Source organism: Phalacrocorax aristotelis, chromosome 17, assembly GCF_949628215.1.
Source record: "Phalacrocorax aristotelis chromosome 17, bGulAri2.1, whole genome shotgun sequence".
Classification (NCBI taxonomy): domain Eukaryota; kingdom Metazoa; phylum Chordata; class Aves; order Suliformes; family Phalacrocoracidae; genus Phalacrocorax; species Phalacrocorax aristotelis.
This window is the reverse complement of record NC_134292.1, coordinates 2,416,401-2,433,370: the sequence shown is the minus strand read 5'-3', so window position 1 is coordinate 2,433,370 and position 16,970 is coordinate 2,416,401. Positions and strand designations below refer to the sequence as shown.

Genomic DNA, 16,970 nt, shown 5'->3' with positions numbered 1-16,970 from the left:
CAGGCATATTGTACCTGCTGAAAGCAGTGTAAAGTCCATTGTAAACTCACACAACTCAGTCTTCTCCCATGCCCATCTTCCTGTGCACTCTACCCGAAGCCTTCGCTGAGGCAGCAACAAAAGCAGAACAGGACTTAACTGTAACAGTACAGACAGCGACACAAACGAGCCGTGAAGAACAGGCTGTTTTTTCAAAGACAGAATGGCACTCCACCTACACTCCACCCTATTGTCACTTGGGACATGTTAATCTTGGTTCTCTTCACTGGCTCCAGGACTCACTTCAGGCTACTCCTTTGGAGAAAAGGAAAGAGAATGATTCAACTTCTGGCCTTCTTTGAAAAGCCTAGCTGAGAAGATGGCTGTTCACTGCTTCTGGGTCTAGCGACAGGGGTGGGCATCTCTGACTAATGCAGCATGTCTCACCATGTACCAAAAGAGCTAGAACCTCAAACAGGAAATTGTATCAGTGGAGCTCATCTCCTCTGACATTGCCTTCTGTTGAGCATCTTCTCCAAAGACCCAGAGGAGCAAACTAACAGCCAAAGAAAGCTATGGTTAGCCTCCAGGAGTTCACACTACCTGCTCAACCATAATAAACACTCATTTATCAGTTTTTAGAGTTTAAAAATACAAGATGTCAAGCTTAAAAATATGCATTTTCTTTTTGGAAAAAAAAAGTACAGTCAGATTTTAAGTGGATCTACAAGAAGACACTCAGCTATCTTTAAGAAAAGTAAACCTTTGCAATGCACTGCATACAGTTTTCTAAACCAGCAAGAGCCAGTGAGTTGGGTAAACTGCAGTGTTTCCTGAAAGAGCTTCAGTGGCTTTTGTTGTTTCCACCCTGTAGGCAGAGACACATGAAAGGCAGCACAGAGCCTTCACGCTGCAGAGCACTACGTTAGTTCTTCGGTCTCACTCTTGCACTACGGACATAGCTCAGCGTGAGGCTGGTGTGGGCACCGTGGGCAAGGGCAGTTCCATGGAGGGAGTCTCAGTCACCTCGGCTGGGCTTGGCTTGCGAAGCTCCAGTTTCTCAGTGAGCTGGTTGTAAAGCTCCTTCACAGCTTCCCCACTCTGCAGAATGAGAATTAGGGAGGGAAAAACCAGAAGAGTCATACTTCATTCTAGCTGTTACTAGCTAGAACATTAAGTATGCAATTACCCTGTGTGTTTTAACACAAACCAACACAGAAAGAGGAAGTTACAAGGTAATTAAGACACAACCTGGTGCACTTGGAAAGCAGAGCATTAAGCAAGGTCTGGAAAGGCAGCTGCTTTCATTTGCAATTAATCTTCCCTTTCTCATGCTTCCCTTCTTACCTGCTTGGTGGGTTCCAAAGCCTTCTGGAGAGACTCTAATTTGGCAGGCGCCACTTTGTGATGCAGATGAAGCAGCAGTCTTAGCACATGTCTATGTACGTTCTCCTTTCTGCAAAAAGCAATTTTAAAGCAGAGTAACTGACATAAACAAACACCATCTTGAGAGCAAGAAAACTACAGCAGCAGTACCAGAATAACTCACACACCCACAGACCAGCAGCTCTGTTATAATTTTCCAAAACACCTGAGAATTGTAGCCTGCCTGCAACAAAGTGCTAACCCTGCCTTCGACTTTCAAGCAATTCATGTAATTATTCAACAGGTGTGGACTAACTGTGGCAACCATGAGGAAGAAGGGGGGATTTTAAGCACACACTGCAGCACGTGGCAGCAGCTGGTCTCTTGGTTGGACAGGCCATATGCAAATGCAGGACAACGTTTGTCCCTCCGTATGTGCAGAGGAGCGGTAGCAGCACCAACACATGCCCCTGTGCCTGAACAGCAGTTCTGATAGCTTTTGGGGAAGCCTTCTCGAGGTTCGATCTGGTCTGCAGGCCACCAGCTGAAGCACCCTGAGCTAACAGAATCAACAGATAGAAACAGATTTTCTGTGTGCAGCTGATCTGCAAAGAGCTGAAGTTAACTCTTCATATTCACAGCTACTGCAAAGCATGAAGGATATTGTTTCACAACTCCAACTTACAAATAATGAATTACAGCTGCAGTAGTAATTTATAAGCAATGCTTAACAATTTTGCTGATAAAAACTTAATCACAAAATACAAGCCTATCCTCAAAGAAAAACAGCATCAGGCTAATATTTGCACTATATAAGAATAGTCTGCTGAACTGTTAAACTACAGGTCAAAGGAGTAGAACCTCTCTCAGCTATCCCCTAAATTCGCTTCCCCTGAGGAAAATCAGATTTACCTTGAGCAGGCAGTGAGAAAGAAGCCATCAAAGAGACTGGTGCAGAACTCCTCGAGTGCGAATTCGTCACCCAGCAGTGTGAGGTTACCAGTAAGCAGATGCAGAAAAATATCACTGAAGGCCAAGTCACTGAATGTCTCAACTATATAACATGAAAAGGAAAGAGACTGAGACTGACACAGATGTGCCAAAACCCAACTGCACAGCAGATGCTGCCGCTGAAAACTTTGCAGTGACATCTCCTTAGTGGCTTTTAAAACAGGTAGCCCAGGCAGGTGCCTTTGATTTTCCCAACATAAAAGATCAGGAGCAGAGGGTTGAAAAGAATATGTAGAAAGCCCATGTCTCCACCAAGGCTGAAGTTACAGAATAGCCTGCTCCTGCCAAAACTGCAAAATCCCCCGCTATCCTTCCCCACCATCCTCTGTTCATGGCCACAGCCACCTCCTTGCACTTCTCAGACCACAGAGTGAGCAGATACAAATCACTTACCAGTGGGAAACTCTCCCATGTATTGTTCAGCAAAGGGTTCAAGGAACACCAGAGCTGGAGTGAGGGAGTGGGAAGTGACACACGCGCGCACACAGACACCCCACCATTACTGGGAGCTGCAATTCCCAAGATTGCTTCAGAGCTCTCATGCAACTTACCCCAGAGAAGTCAGTGAAGAAGGTAATGCCAGGGAAGAATTTAAGGCTGTGTTTGGTCCTGTTTTGTTACAGGTTTTTTCACCACACAAAGCCAAGTCCCAAGAATTTCTGGCCACGTGCGATTCCCATGAGCAGCAGCAGAATTAAGCCACCTGCTCTTTTATCTTTCAAATTAATTCCAAACAGTTCTCCGCTAATCCCATTGTTAATACAGCCTTTGATCTAAGGAACTACTGACCTTCAGCCAATATCTCTAAATTCTTCTATCAGCAAAAAAAAGTATCACAATTGCAGACAAAACTGAACACTTCTGCAGGGCCTTACAACTGAGTCACCAGAAGAGTCAAAGGCAGAACATTAAGTCTTTGACTCTGAAATCACTTTCACTCCAGGTTTACTTGCTTCCTGGGTGTCCAGCACAAGGCAAACAGTACAGAGCAGTACAGAATAGAAGACAAGACAAAAACTTACCTAGTGCTGGCAAAAGCCTAAGGAAAGCATTCTTGTTCCTCTGTTTAGTGATGTGAAGGACGTAATATAGCCCAATCTCACATGCTATTCTGTTCTCCTGCAAGAACCTGTTATGGCAGAAGCAAAGGTTCTTCATCAATAAAGCTAAAACAGATTTTTTTTTTTAAGAGGGTTTAAAATACTGTTGGATAGCAATCAAGCAGTTACAGCAGTGGCTAACCTCAAACCCACTGAGGAGCAGCTACTCAGTGACTGAGTAGATGATCATCACTGTGTTCACTACTGTGGTCCAGAAAAATTTACCATTCAGCAAACATTGCGCTGTCTCACAGTCAAACAGTTGGATTCAATTTTGAACGTTTATAATAGTATTAATGATAAAAGTGCTATTCAAAATGGGTTTTAGAAGAAGCCCAAATACTCAAAAACGATACAAAGTCCAATACTGTTTTGGTTTAGTTTCCCAAAGGTCAAATATCAACACTGTCATAAAGCAGAGTACAACTCCCAGGTAACAGTACTCCAGATTCCGGCATACAGATAAGAATTGTGCTGGAATTTACTGCAAGATCTGAATACAACAGAGCATATGGAGATTTTATTTATCTTTTTGACATCCCTGGAGTGATAGGTTATCAACAGAGAATGAGTGTCTGTGTAACAAAAATGCAAGCGTTACGGTTTACAGTAGCACTCTGCAGAACCAAGCGCAGGCACTTGTCCAGCTGCACCCAAGTCTCATTCAAACACTTATTCGCTGCTTGGGAAGCCACACAAGCAGCATATTTGAAAGCAGTAATACCAAATGCTTTCATAGTCAATCTGCCAAAAGAATGATCATTACAAGAAATACTATTTTAGGTAGATGAATTTGTAGATATGTATTTCATGCAGATAAATTTTATTTGAGGAATCACAGTGGAAACCTGTTCTGCTGAAGGAAACATTCAGACTTGATTAACTGGGACTAAATCTTGCCCCAAGACAGTCTTCACTTCACCACAGACAGTATTTTTTCCTGTCAGTGTTGGCTTGCTCCTTGATGTTTTGCTTTGGTAAAAGACTACATGAACAAAGTCAGTAAGGCTGATTACATACTTGGTGAAAGCTTCAGGAACGGTGCTGGGGTAGGGAATTGGCCCCTTGTCCTCCGAGGGCAGTTTCTGATCTACATTGAACGTCTGGTCATCCACCACAAAGGACATCAGCATAGGCAAGAACTTTGTGATCAACTCCACTTCCTTGGAGGGATGGAAGCACAGAGGGAAAAGAACAATGCTTTCATCAATCAGTTCATGCCACCTAATGGTCCTAGAGTGCCGTAACAAATAGTGACGCAATATTATCAGTACCGTCCTACGCTTAGGAAAACAAGCTTTCAGACATCCAGTTCCAGTCAGAATTCTTGAATAATTCACTTCCACATGTTCCACTGGTAATTAGGAAAACTGCACTTCATCTACAGAAATACTCCTACTCAAGTTCTTTCGTTTGACAATTCCATAGCATTTCTTCTGAGTGAACTTTCCCAACACTGCTGAAAGCACTGCATGTCAAGGATGATACCAAACTCCTTTTATCAACAGTTACAAATCATTTTGTTCATTCCCTGAACTGACAGGGATCAATGCATGGCTAGAATAGCAACAATAAAGAGCATCTCCTCACACAAGGCAGATCAACCTATGTTGTATCAGATTCACAGAGTGGGAGGTTACAGCTTGTGGCAATCACAAATAAAACAGATTTTAAATTTGGAGATTCCCTTTAGGAAAAATGTTCAGTTTCTTTCTAAGAGATTCATGAGGGCACCTCTGCAAGTCAAATCAGTGCTACTCTTGGTGTTTCAGTCACCCTCAGTGTTACAATCTGAGTGTTAATGCACACCCTTCCTGTGGTAAATTTAAACACACAATCAGCCAGTAATACATATTTTGGAGACTTCAAATGTCCCCCAAGGTAGACATTTCCTATTTTATAGTTCAGAACAGAAAATTTCTGTTGAGAAACAGTCCTGCTGTGCAACACCATGGTTAGCCTTCCCACCATCAGCTGAACATATCTGCTCCCAAACTACACTAAGGCTGCTTATCATAGCAGGCAAAGTATTTCCAAAGCATGGAAAAACTGTAGCTGAATGTGGCGCTACAAGAAGTTGCTACAACAGATAGCCAGAAGAGAAAAACATTTTTCATGTCAATGAAAAGCTGCTACACTACCAGGGTTCCACACCAGCCTCTGAAATCCTGCTTTCCTCATACAAGATGTGCTTTACAAACTCATTAGTTGTGTAGAAGTTCCCAGGAACAATGAGCAACCAGTGCAGAATTTAATAGAGGTACAATCTGATTCTAAAACAGTAAGGTCCACGCATTCACATCAATAAAAAAGCAGGTAAATGAAGCTTACAGCGTGTCCGCTTGAGCTGCTGCTCTGTGACCACTTACGTGTTTTTTCTGAGACAGCTATGATGAGAGGTAAGCAGAATGAACGTTAAATCAGGGGCGCAACAAAATAATAAACAGGTCTAAATTTGTTTAATTAGATGTGTTAAATTCTAAACATCAAAATAGCTCACCATTTTTGGTTCCTTGAAGACTTGACTGTCAATCATGTCCCAGGCCCCCTGTCCCAAAGACAGCATCCTAAGGAGCAGCAGCAGATCTGGGCTTTCCTCGAATTTTAAGGGGAGGAGAAAAACAGCTATTTTGGTCTTCCACAAGTTGCACATATAAATATTTATTTGGAAGTAGTGGTTTACATTCAAAACTCTCCTGGATTAGCAGCTTTATCAAACGCTGCTAGAGGCATTCAGTCCTCCAATTTAATTGACAACTGATTCCTCAAATGGGAATCAAATAACAGACACACCTGAGGGTTTGCGGGGTTTTGTAATGTTTTATAATGCACCAAGAAGTATGCAGCCTATCTGATTACGATATTGTTTTCAAACGTGTCCAGCCAAATTAGTTACTGAAATATAAGGTGTGACAGGACAAATCATCTCAGCAGAAGTAAGAGAAAGCACGTGTATGAACAACAATGGGTTTTCATTTATATTGTGCCCTGAAACCAGAACAATTTTCAGTCTTAAACTCTTACGAGGAAGTTATTCAATCCAACAATAAAATTTAACAGCTCAGGGATAAAACCAGTGAATGCATCGCACTGTTCAGACACCTGTAAGGCCACCCTCCTTTAATATTTAAGCACCTCCTGCAGACGCTACTTGCAGGAACTGTATTATTTCACAGCCAACAGACCAAAACAGTGTAAACTAATCCATTGCATTTACCATGACAGGGAAAAAAGGCTCCTGCTGTTAGGCAAACTGATGGAAGGACAAAGCAGGGAGGCACGTATTCTATGTATGATTCTATATACGCATAGCTGTTAGGATAGAATGAGCCATGCAAAGAATCAGTTGTCAATTCGGAGAGCTCCAAAAGGCCCATCTCCAAACAGTGCTCCTGCAGAGCTCTCAGGTATGTGCTACAAATGGATAGGCAGTATCACAGTTCCCTTATTTCAGTTTACACATGCATTTGAGAACTTAATCGTACTTGTCCTACAGCGCCAGTCCTTTGCTGACAAGTGCTATTCAATTAAGCCTATAGTTGAATTAGGTACACAAGCTGCAACACTCACCCTGGGTAAGGTGTCCTGCCCAACCAGGTCTTGTAGGTGCCTTATAGTACTCAAGGCTAAGGTGTTAATGGCAAAGGGATCGCACAAGATCATTGATAAGTCCCTGAGGAGAAGTAAAAGTCAAATACACATTATATATAACAACCCTGCCATACAGTTCCATATCCAGCTGTAGGACTCCAGCTTCCTGAGAGTGTGTGTTTCACTAGAGTAAGATGTTTGAGCCTATTCTCTGTTGAAAGGCTATCAACTATCAGATGTAATATCAAAGTAGTGTGTGTACGCTATACTTTTATAAACACACACACCCCGCTGTGTTAAGAAGAGGGGCAGACAAAAGGCAAGTACTGTAACAATACCCTTACTACGATAACCTGAATTTCTGTCTTTTGTTACCTACAGGTGCATCCACCTGATGAACCTTCTCCTGCCTTGCGAAAACACCATGAATGTTACTTCTTTGACTTGAAAGCGTGTTATCTGAAACCATTACTAGAGGTCTTCTGCACTGAACTCAAGCAGGAGTTCTCCCACAGCCAGTTACCAGGCCACATGGGAGACTCACGGGTGGCAACTTAAGCCATACAGGCTATGTCACCGGGACACGCCTGGCTACGCCCTAGTGCATTAACGCTCATGAACGCACCAGATTTGACCACACAGAAGAGCTACTGTCTGTTAGCTGGCTCTAGGAAAGAATTAACACCTACAATACCTGTCAGATGATGTGACTGCCAGGAACCCATTTTCAGTTTCTCAATAAACAGCCCAAGTGCCTTACCCCAACACTTGCTCTTGTCCTTTCTTCACTCCATCCAGAAACCCTTGCAATTCCCGAGCTCTCTTGTTGTCCACAAACTTCTCCCGAATGCAAGCATCAAGGCACCAGGTGAACTGTTACAAAGAAAGAGAAAGCTCTATGAACCACAACAACTCATTAAACCAGCAATAAAACATACAATGTCAGAGAAAACAGGTTCAGAATGACCTCTGAATACATGGAATTAATACGCTTTATTAATATACTTAGGTATATTACCAAGCCAGTCACAAATACAGAGAAGGGAGAAGTACAACCATCCCAAAAGGAGGTCAGAGATACCAATCTAAGTGTAACCTGGTGTCGCTTTCTCCCCTCCCAAGAAAGGCGTTCCCTGGCAATTAAGGAGCAGCTATTAATATACCACTGCCCAGCACACCTGATCGATGTGGATTTACACAAGTAGGAGGCTGAGAAAGAAGCAGCATCACTTAGCAATGATAATATGGGATATTTATCTATCACAAAACCACTCTCACCCTCTAAGTAGAGGATGTTAACAGTGGAGGTGCTTCTCCTTTAAAGCTCTGTTATCAAAATGGAAAAAGACAGTTAAGTGAAACATTTTGACCCAAAATTAAGGGCTTTTTTCACCTTTCAGAAAACAACATCTATTTTGCCCCAACATTTCAGCTGTCAAAAAAGAACAACTTACTGAACTTTCTGAAAGGCTTTCATCATGGCTTACTTGCAGCAGCCACAGCATTTTGTAGTGGCAAGATGGGGCTGATGAAAATGATCTGTAACTTCAACAAGAACTGGCCTTTTCTATTCCATCACTGTCTGTATAGTGATTTTGGGACTCTCAATCAGAAGACATTAAAAAGCATGCAGTAACATTTGTCATCACTCCAGGACATAGTACCTATTAGCTGAATACACACAAAATTTAGCAATATTACTTAAGAGAAAAAGCCTTGTCCTAGATCAGAGTGATGCCAACCGTGGACAAAGGACCAGTAACAAGATCCTGATGTGACATTAACACATCTGTCACCTCCCCAATATTTTAATGTTCTCCTATAATTCAAGATCCAAAGTATTTAATGTTACACACACAGTTTACTGACAGATGGAGTGTACCACACCAGGCACAACAGGGAGGGAAGCAAGCTTTGATTAAGAACCCGAGGCTAGCTAATATTTTTCATTATTTTTGCAGCATCTAAGTAGGTGAATTAGACATTGTTTTTAACACTGCACAAGTACCATAAATTTGAATGCTTTATGGATTCAATGAAAGCAAAATGAAAGTTTCACTTGAAGTTCCAAGGACTATAAGATGACTTTTGGATTCAAGGTCTGAACTCTCTTCACAGAGAGGAGTCATCTCTGGGCTGAAGTCCTGCAGGGCAGCAGGTATGCACAGAAGTGGGCGGAACAGAAAAACCTCCAGTAATACTCCTATCTGTCCCACATGATCATACCTTATGACAGGGGTCAACGGTGCAGATTTCACTGATTTCCAGATCATGCAGCGACATCAGGAGCTCTGCCCGTAGTGTGCAGTAATGAACATTCCTTGTCCGAAGGAACAAGGTTCTCAGAAACTGCAACACCATATCGTAGAGCTTCACGTTCTTCCCAATCATCTGGGTCAGCTTCTGAACCACCTAAACTCAAAGTGGAAGTATCAAAGAGATACTGTTATTTCACAGATGCAAAAAGGTGAACTAATTCTTCTACATGATATATCAAGATTGAAACATCCGCATCTACACGAGTTCCTGAAAAGGGGCTATTTTACACCAAGATTTCCAAGAAGGTTTGTTCATGAGACGTTCACCAAAACTTTCATAGCCATAATGAAAGAATAAAGAATCTCAAGAAAAGATTCTCTTGCAAAAGGAAATTGAAGGATTTTTACAACAAGGTGCTCAGCTATGTGAAATCAGTAACAAGCAATACCTATTATTGATAAATATAACTTACAATTATGGTAACATGAATGAAACTCACTTTCTTTGGAATTCTTTTTGTATTTCTATCTACCTTCAGGCTTGGGCATGAGAATTAAGGTGGTTTGTACTGGTTTTGGCTGGGGTAGAATTAATTTTCTCCATAGTAGCTCGTGTATGGGTCTGTATTTTGGATTTGTGCTGGAAACAGCGTTGATAACCCCGGGATGTTTTCATTCCTGCTGAGCAGGGCTTGTACAGAGCCAAGGGCTTTTCTGCTCCTCACCCCACCCCACCAGCAATTGGGCTGGGGGGGCACAAAGGGCTGGGAGGGGACACAGCTGGGACAGTGACCCCAACCGACCCAAGGGATGTCCAACACCACATGGCGTCATGCTGAGCATACAGAGATCAGGGGGAGGTTGGCAGGGGCGGGGGCTGCTGCTCACCGACTGCCTCAGCATCAGTCGCTTAGTGGTGAGCTATTGTTTCCATTTGCATTACTTGCTTTTCTTGGGTTTTATTTTCCTCCCTCTTTGTTGTTTTTTTTTCCTTATAAATGTCTTTTTAAATTTTCTTTTTAATTAATAAACTGTCTTTATCTCAACCCACAAGTTTCTTTCTTTTCCCTTTCCGATTCTCCCCGCCATCCCACCGGGGGGGAGTGAGCAAGAAGGTGTGTGATGCTTAGTTGCCTGCTGTGGTTAAACCACAAGTCCACAGTGTAAACCTGAAGTAAACTGCACCAGAGCACTAAACGGGCTTCTGAAAGCAAAACAGACCCAAACCAAACCCTCCATGTAACAGATGTGCTACCCTCTCTGAAATTAAAGCTTTCTACAGCCTTATCACTGCAATTCCTTAGCATTCTTGATAGCAAGGTCCTTACAGAAACCCTGATATTTCCATTTTGGAGCAGAACCCCCTGAGGTAAAGAGACACATTATAGCTTGCTGTAACAGCTTGCTGTTGCCAAGAAGAGGCAACACACTCATAACGCCCATGCCACTGTTCCCTCCCACATCGAGGCTGCCTGCGTGATCCAGCCCATGTCCCTGCAATGGCTTTGGTGCCAGCTGATCTCTTCTTTGAGCAGATCAACTCACTGTCCTTGAAAACCACTTGTTTTATTTGCTAGAGTTTCTGTAGCAATCACTGCACAGAATCAGCTCATGGAAGGGTCTGATAATCATACGAGCTACAGATTCCCCCGCCCTTCCTGTGGCCAAGTGTCGGAACAGCTCAGCCACCTCATGTAATTCCATTCAAAGAGCAACTTTTCTGAAAGCCAGCCTAGCTACAGCTTTCAATGTCTCTTTCCATTTTTACAAACAAACAAACAAACAAACAAAAAAAAGTTTTTGTTGGGCTATGTGCTGCTAAAAAAATCCAAAGAAATTTAAGATATTCAAACTGATTGGATAGAGATGTTCAGCGTTCAGAACAGCTGAGGGGTATTAAAGCCAAACTGAGCAATAAAGGCAAAAGTTTTTCACCTTGCTGTTTTTTCCAAAGCTCATAAACAGCTTAGAACACTAATCAATTAATCACAGCATTGAGTAACTATTAAAATAATTCCTGCCACTTTTATCAAGATATGTAGGAGAAAACAAGCTGCTATGTCTTGCAAATACTTTGTCTAGCCAAACAACTTGGCTACTAAAGTCAGGTGAGCGAGATGGACACTCTGTTATTTGATGAGGTTGACCAAAAGCTGATGAACTCCATTCCAAGCATGTTGTAAGAGGTTTCCTTGTCCTTACCTCTCCTTGACGTCTTGTTTTGGGAGACAGACTGAAGAAGTTGTGCAAGACAGAAATATCATTGCTGAAGAGAATATTTTCTTTCTCCAGGATATACTGCTTCAGCAATGGTGATACCTCATCACCAAACAGAGCCTGGTTATCCTGCCAAATCTGGCGCTTCACCTCCACTGCACATGCTTTATACAAATCCTTGTCGGCCATTACTAGCTTCAGCTTCTTCTCAGGGACCTATGATCAACAGAGCAGTTAGCAAAGTGTAGAGCAGCTTACCTGCCCAACTGTTCAAGTAGTAACTGACTACAGAAAACATCCAAATCATAATCTCAGGCAGCCTAGTAGTTTACACAACAGTGCAACTAAACAAAAGCAAGTATCAGAGACTCATCTTTTCCCTTCCCTACCCCTGTAACAGTACACCAGTCCTAAGACACTTAACTTCTTCAACAACCAAATTACACACCAAGCTTTTCCTTATTTCTTTCAAAGGGAATCAGGCTTCCTTTGAACCTATGATGTCTCCAATAAGACCTGGACAGGCTGGAGAGCTGGGCCAAGGGGAACCTGATGAAATTCAACAAAAGCAAGTGCAAGGTCCTGGGGAAGAACAACCCCATGCACCAGTACAGGCTGGGGGTGAGCTGCTGGAAAGCAGCTCTGTTGAGAAGGTCCTGGGCATGGTGGTGGAGAGCGGGTTGACCCTGAGCCAGCACCGTCCCCTTGGGGCTAAGACGGCCAGCAGTGTCCTGGGCTGCATTAAAAGCAGCGTGGCCAGCAAGTCAAGGGAGGTTATCCTCCCCTCTACTCTGCCCCAGTGAGACCACACTGCGTCCAGTTTTGGGCCCCCCCAGTTCAAGAAGGACAGGGAACTGTTCAAGCAAGTCCAGCGGAGAGCTACCAAGATGATCAGGGGACTGGAGCATCTCTGGTATGAGGAAAGGCTGAGAGACTTGGGTTTGTTTAGCCTGGAGGAGACTGAGGTGGGATCTCATCAATGCATATAAATATCTAAAGGGAGGGTGTCAGGAGGATAGGACTTTCAGTGGTGCCCAACGCCAGGCCAAGGGGCAACGGGCACAAGCTGGAACACGGGAAGTTGCACCTGAACATGAGGACAAACCCCTTCCCTGTGCGGGTGCCAGAGCAGGGGCACGGGCTGCCCAGAGAGGCTGTGGGGTCCCTTCCCTGGAGACATTCACACCCCGCCTGGACGCGGCCCTGTGCCCTTGCTCTGGGGGTGCCTGCTCCAGCAGGGGGTGGGACGGGGTGAGCTCCAGAGGGCCCTTCCAACCCCTGCCGGTCTGTGATTGTAATAAGATCCAGGTGATGTTTCAAAACTCAGTAACTTATAAAAGCTCTAGTACCAGTTTTGAATCCATTACCTTAAGTACAGTATGATGCTTTTCATAAGACTAGTCCTAGTGATTTTTGTTTCACAGAACTGAATCTCACCTCTCTCTACTTCCAGCTGCATTCTTCAAATCTTATTTTCCACTTACAGATTTTTAAATCAGCTATGCAAAAATTCACCTGTCAGTGAACTGGACTACTGCATTAAATAAAACAGGGAAATAGTCTCATCTGATTATGAAAATGTAAAATGCTTTTTGAATGAGCTCTCAGTCCCCAGGTGTAAAAAATCAGGCAAGGAAGGGAAGAGACCAGCATGGCTGAGTCGAGACCTGCTGGTCAAACCAAAGAGCAAGAGGGAACTGCACAGGCAGTGGAAGCAGGGACAAGTATCCTGGGAAGAGTATGGGGATGCTGCCCGGTTGTGTAGGGGTGGGGTCAGGAGGGCCAAGGCACAGATGGAGCTGAATTTGGCAAGGGATGCAAAGAATAACAAGAAAGGCTTCTACAGGTACATCAACCAGAAAACTGAAGTCAAAGAAAGTGTAACCCACACCCCCCCATGAACAAGAATGGTGGCCTAGTATCAACAGATGAGGAGAAGGCTGAGGTACTCAACAACTTTTTTGCCTCAGTCTTCGCTGGTAACCTCTCTCCTCACCCCTCCCGAGTCAATGGACCACAGGATGGGGACCAGGAAGATAAAGCCCCTCTCACTGTAAGGGAAGACCAGATTTGTGACTGCCTGAGGAACCTGAACATACACAGGTCTATGCGACCTGACAAGATGCATCCCAGAGTCCTGAGGGAATTGGCTGATGTAGCTGCCAAGTCACTCTCCACGATATTTGAGAAGTCATGGCAGTCAGGTGAAGTCCCTGGGGACTACAATAAGGGAAACATTGTGCCTGCCTTTAAAAAGGGTAGAAAGGAGGACCCAGGGAAATACTGAACTGTCAGCCTCACCTCTGTGCCTGGGAAGATGATGGAACAGATCCTCCTAGAAGCTATGCTAAGGCACACAGGGCACAGGGAGGTGATTTGAGACAGCCAGCATGGCTTCACCAAGGGCAGGTCCTGCCTGACCAACCTAGTGGCCTTCTATAATGGAGTGACTACATCAGTGGACAAGGGAGGAGTTATGGATGTCATCTGGATTTCTGTAAGGCCTTTGATGCAGTCCCCCACAGCATCCTTCTCTCTAAACTGGGGAGGTATGGATTTGATGGGTGGACTGTTCGGTGGACAAGGAATTGGTTGGATGGTCTCATCCAGAGGGTGGTGGTCAATGGCTCAATGTCCAGATGAAGACCGCTGACAAGTGGTGTCCCTCAGGCATCCGTACTGGGATCAGTGCTGTTTAACATTTTCATCAATGACACAGACAGTGGGATCGAGGGCACCCTCAGCAAGTTTGCAGGTGACACCAAGCTGAGCGGTGCAGCTGACACACCAGAAGGATGGGATGTCATCCAGAGAGACCTGGGCAAGCTGGAGAGGTGGGCCTGTGAGAACCTCATGAGATTCAACAAGGCCAAGTGCAAGCTCCTGCACCTGGGTCAGGGCAACCCCCAATACCAACACAGGCTGGGGGATGAAGGGATTGGGAGCAGCCCTGCAGAGAAGGCCTTGGGGTGATGGTGGATGAAAAGCTGGACATGAGCCAACAATGTGCACTCGCAGCCCAGAAAGCCAACTGTCCCCTGGGCTGCATCCCCAGCAGTGTGGGCAGCAGGGCGAGGGAGGGGATCCTGCCCCTCTGCTCTGCTCTGGTGAGACCCCCCTGCAGCGCCACGTCCAGCTCTGGAGCCCCCAGCACAAGGGCATGGAGCTGTTGGAGCGGGTCCAGAGGAGGCCACAGAAATGACCCGAGGGCTGGAGCCCCTCTGTTACGAGGCTGGGCTGGGAGAGCTGGGGTTGTTCGGCCTGGGGAAGAGAAGGCTGCGGGGAGACCTTATTGTGGCCTTTCAGTGCTTAAAGGGGGACTATGGGAAGGACGGGGCAATTACTTTAGCAAGGCCTGTTGTGACAGGACAAGGGGTCATGGATTTAAACTAAAGGAGGGTAGATTTAGACTAGGTAAAAGGAAGAAGTTTTTTACAATAAGGGTGGTGAAATGCTGGCACAGGTTGCCCAGAGAGGTTGTGGAGGCCCCATTCCTAGAGACATTCAAGGCCAGGTTGGACGGGGCTCTGAGCAACCTGATCTAGTTGCAGATGTCCCTGCTCACTGCAGGGGGGTTGGACTAGATGGCCTTTAAAGGTCCCTCCCAACCCAAACCATTCTATGATTCTATGAATTAGTCCACTAAGTTGTTACCAGATAGAATAACGTAGTAAATCTTCAGTCAGTTCCTAACACTGAACAACAAATGTACAGAAGGACAGCCCCAATAGCAAAGAAAAGCTACACAACGGAGATGTAACGGTACAGGCTAACCAGCGGAGCGGTTTTACCTTGGGCAAGTGCTTCATGACACACATGACCACAGGCTGTATGGAAGGCATTTTGACCAGAGAAAAGCTCTTCTCTAGGAGATCTTCCAGCTTCTTGTATCTGAAAACATGTAAGAGCAAGAGACTAAGTACCATGTTACAGCGAAGGACAAAGTGGCTCATCTCAAAGCCACCAGAACTTGATCCCCCTGGAACCTAACTCTCCTTTGCAGAAATCACACTCGTCCACCGCAACTAATTTTCACACAAAATCACCAGCTGACTCCGAACAACCAGCAAGACTTCCCACAAACCTCTCCTCAACTTTCCCTTCCAAAGCGATGGCAGAGACCCTCTCCAGCAACTTCTCCCGCAGCTCATCGAAAACCGACTGGTGGAACTCCAGCCGCGGGGTGCCGTGCAGGTCCAGGAAGGGCAGGGCCGACTGCAGCGAGGGCAGGAGCACTCCATTCTCCGTCTGCCAACACAAACACGGGACGGGGCAGAGACGGGGGTCAGCCGGCGCCGCTAGCCAGCCAACGACAGCAGGGACTGCTAAAGACATGCTGGTTAAGAAATAAAGAGAGGAGAAAACCCACAAAACACAGACCCCGCTTCGGGCCTTCCCGCGCTCCCGACCACCCCACAGCCCGGCCCCTCAGGGCGGCCCCCGCCGCCGGGGCCCCTCCACGGCGACCCGCCCCACCTGGAACTGCTCGATGGCCTTCAGCGGCTCCGTGCAGTTGGTCAGCGTCTCCTTCAGGTCCTCGCCGTTGGCCACCCCCAGCTCCTGCAGCCCCGCGTACATGGCCGCCTGGCCAGGCCCGCCGGGCCCGCTCCCGCCACCGCTCCGCGGGCCGCCCCGCTCTCGGGTCCCCCAGCCCAGGGCGGTCCGCCGCTTCTCCCGCCCCGCGGAACCCGCTCCGCCGCACAAGGGTTCCGCCCGGGCTCCCCCGTAGCAGCACCGGCAGCGGGGCCGCAGCACCCGCCGCGCCGGGGAGCTCGCTGCGGCTGCCGGCGGAGCGCTGGCGAAGGCGGCCGGGGCCCGGGCCCCGAGGGCATGCCGCTCCAATCAACGCCTATACGGGAGCGCAGCACTTGGCTTGTGCCACAGTCGGCGGTGGAAATGAGAAACACAACCAAAACCGCCTCACAAGTGAGAAGTGACCTTTCCGTGTCATGGTTTGACCTTTGCAGGCCTGTACTTTCAGGATAGCTGCTACAGAGTGGGGACTGTTTCCTTCATGAGATCCGCAGCCAGGCGCCAGGACTGTATAAAGCTGCGTCAGGCCAACCCCTTGCAGAAACCCCTTTGGCGCCCGCCCACCAGTTAGTATAACTATCAAGGCAGAGCCTCCGTGATTTAGAGCCCCCCAGACCACTTGGGTCTGTCGACAGACCCCAATGAACCCCAACATCCAGATGAGAGAATGGAAGCTCCCTGCTATTCCCAGCCATGAGCTGCTGTAACATCCTTGGGTCCCTTGTTTCCCCTCTCCATGTCCCAGCTGCAAAAGCAACGCCTGCACAGATTAAGGCGCATGCTGCTCTGCCGGCGGGTGGTTTCTGTGGGAGCACGACAGCCTTGCCAATAAATGGTCCAGCCCACAGATACCAAAATATTTCTTTAAAGGAGTTGCACTTTTATTCCTAGACCAAATCACTGGGAAACAGAAGGG

At 46.1% G+C, this 16,970-nt stretch overlaps 1 protein-coding gene across 1 annotated transcript; it reads right to left on the bottom strand.

The window, feature by feature from the left end:
• Window positions 1-640: 640 nt before the first annotated feature.
• Window positions 641-16,200, bottom strand: NELFB (negative elongation factor complex member B). Its single transcript, XM_075111738.1, has 13 exons — window positions 15,998-16,200; window positions 15,606-15,769; window positions 15,313-15,412; window positions 11,507-11,737; window positions 9,273-9,458; window positions 7,807-7,919; window positions 7,026-7,128; window positions 5,956-6,051; window positions 4,476-4,618; window positions 3,378-3,484; window positions 2,257-2,398; window positions 1,327-1,435; window positions 641-1,080 (listed from the first exon to the last, which is right to left on the bottom strand). Exons 1-13 carry the CDS (start codon window positions 16,097-16,099, stop codon window positions 943-945), a joined length of 1,734 nt encoding a protein of 577 aa, XP_074967839.1. The 5' UTR covers window positions 16,100-16,200; the 3' UTR covers window positions 641-942.
• Between the last annotated feature and the right edge of the window lie 770 nt (window positions 16,201-16,970).

Bases quoted from the DNA above. Each gene is read 5' to 3' on its own strand.
- NELFB (XM_075111738.1), bottom strand. From the start codon at position 16,099: ATGTACGCGGGGCTGCAGGAGCTGGGGGTGGCCAACGGCGAGGACCTG. The intron at 7,920-9,272 runs GTATGATCATGT...TCTTTGTAACAG, and splicing joins CCGTTGACCCCTGTCATAAG to TTCACCTGGTGCCTTGATGC. The intron at 7,129-7,806 runs GTAAGGCACTTG...ACTTCTCCTCAG, and splicing joins GGACAAGAGCAAGTGTTGGG to GGACTTATCAATGATCTTGT.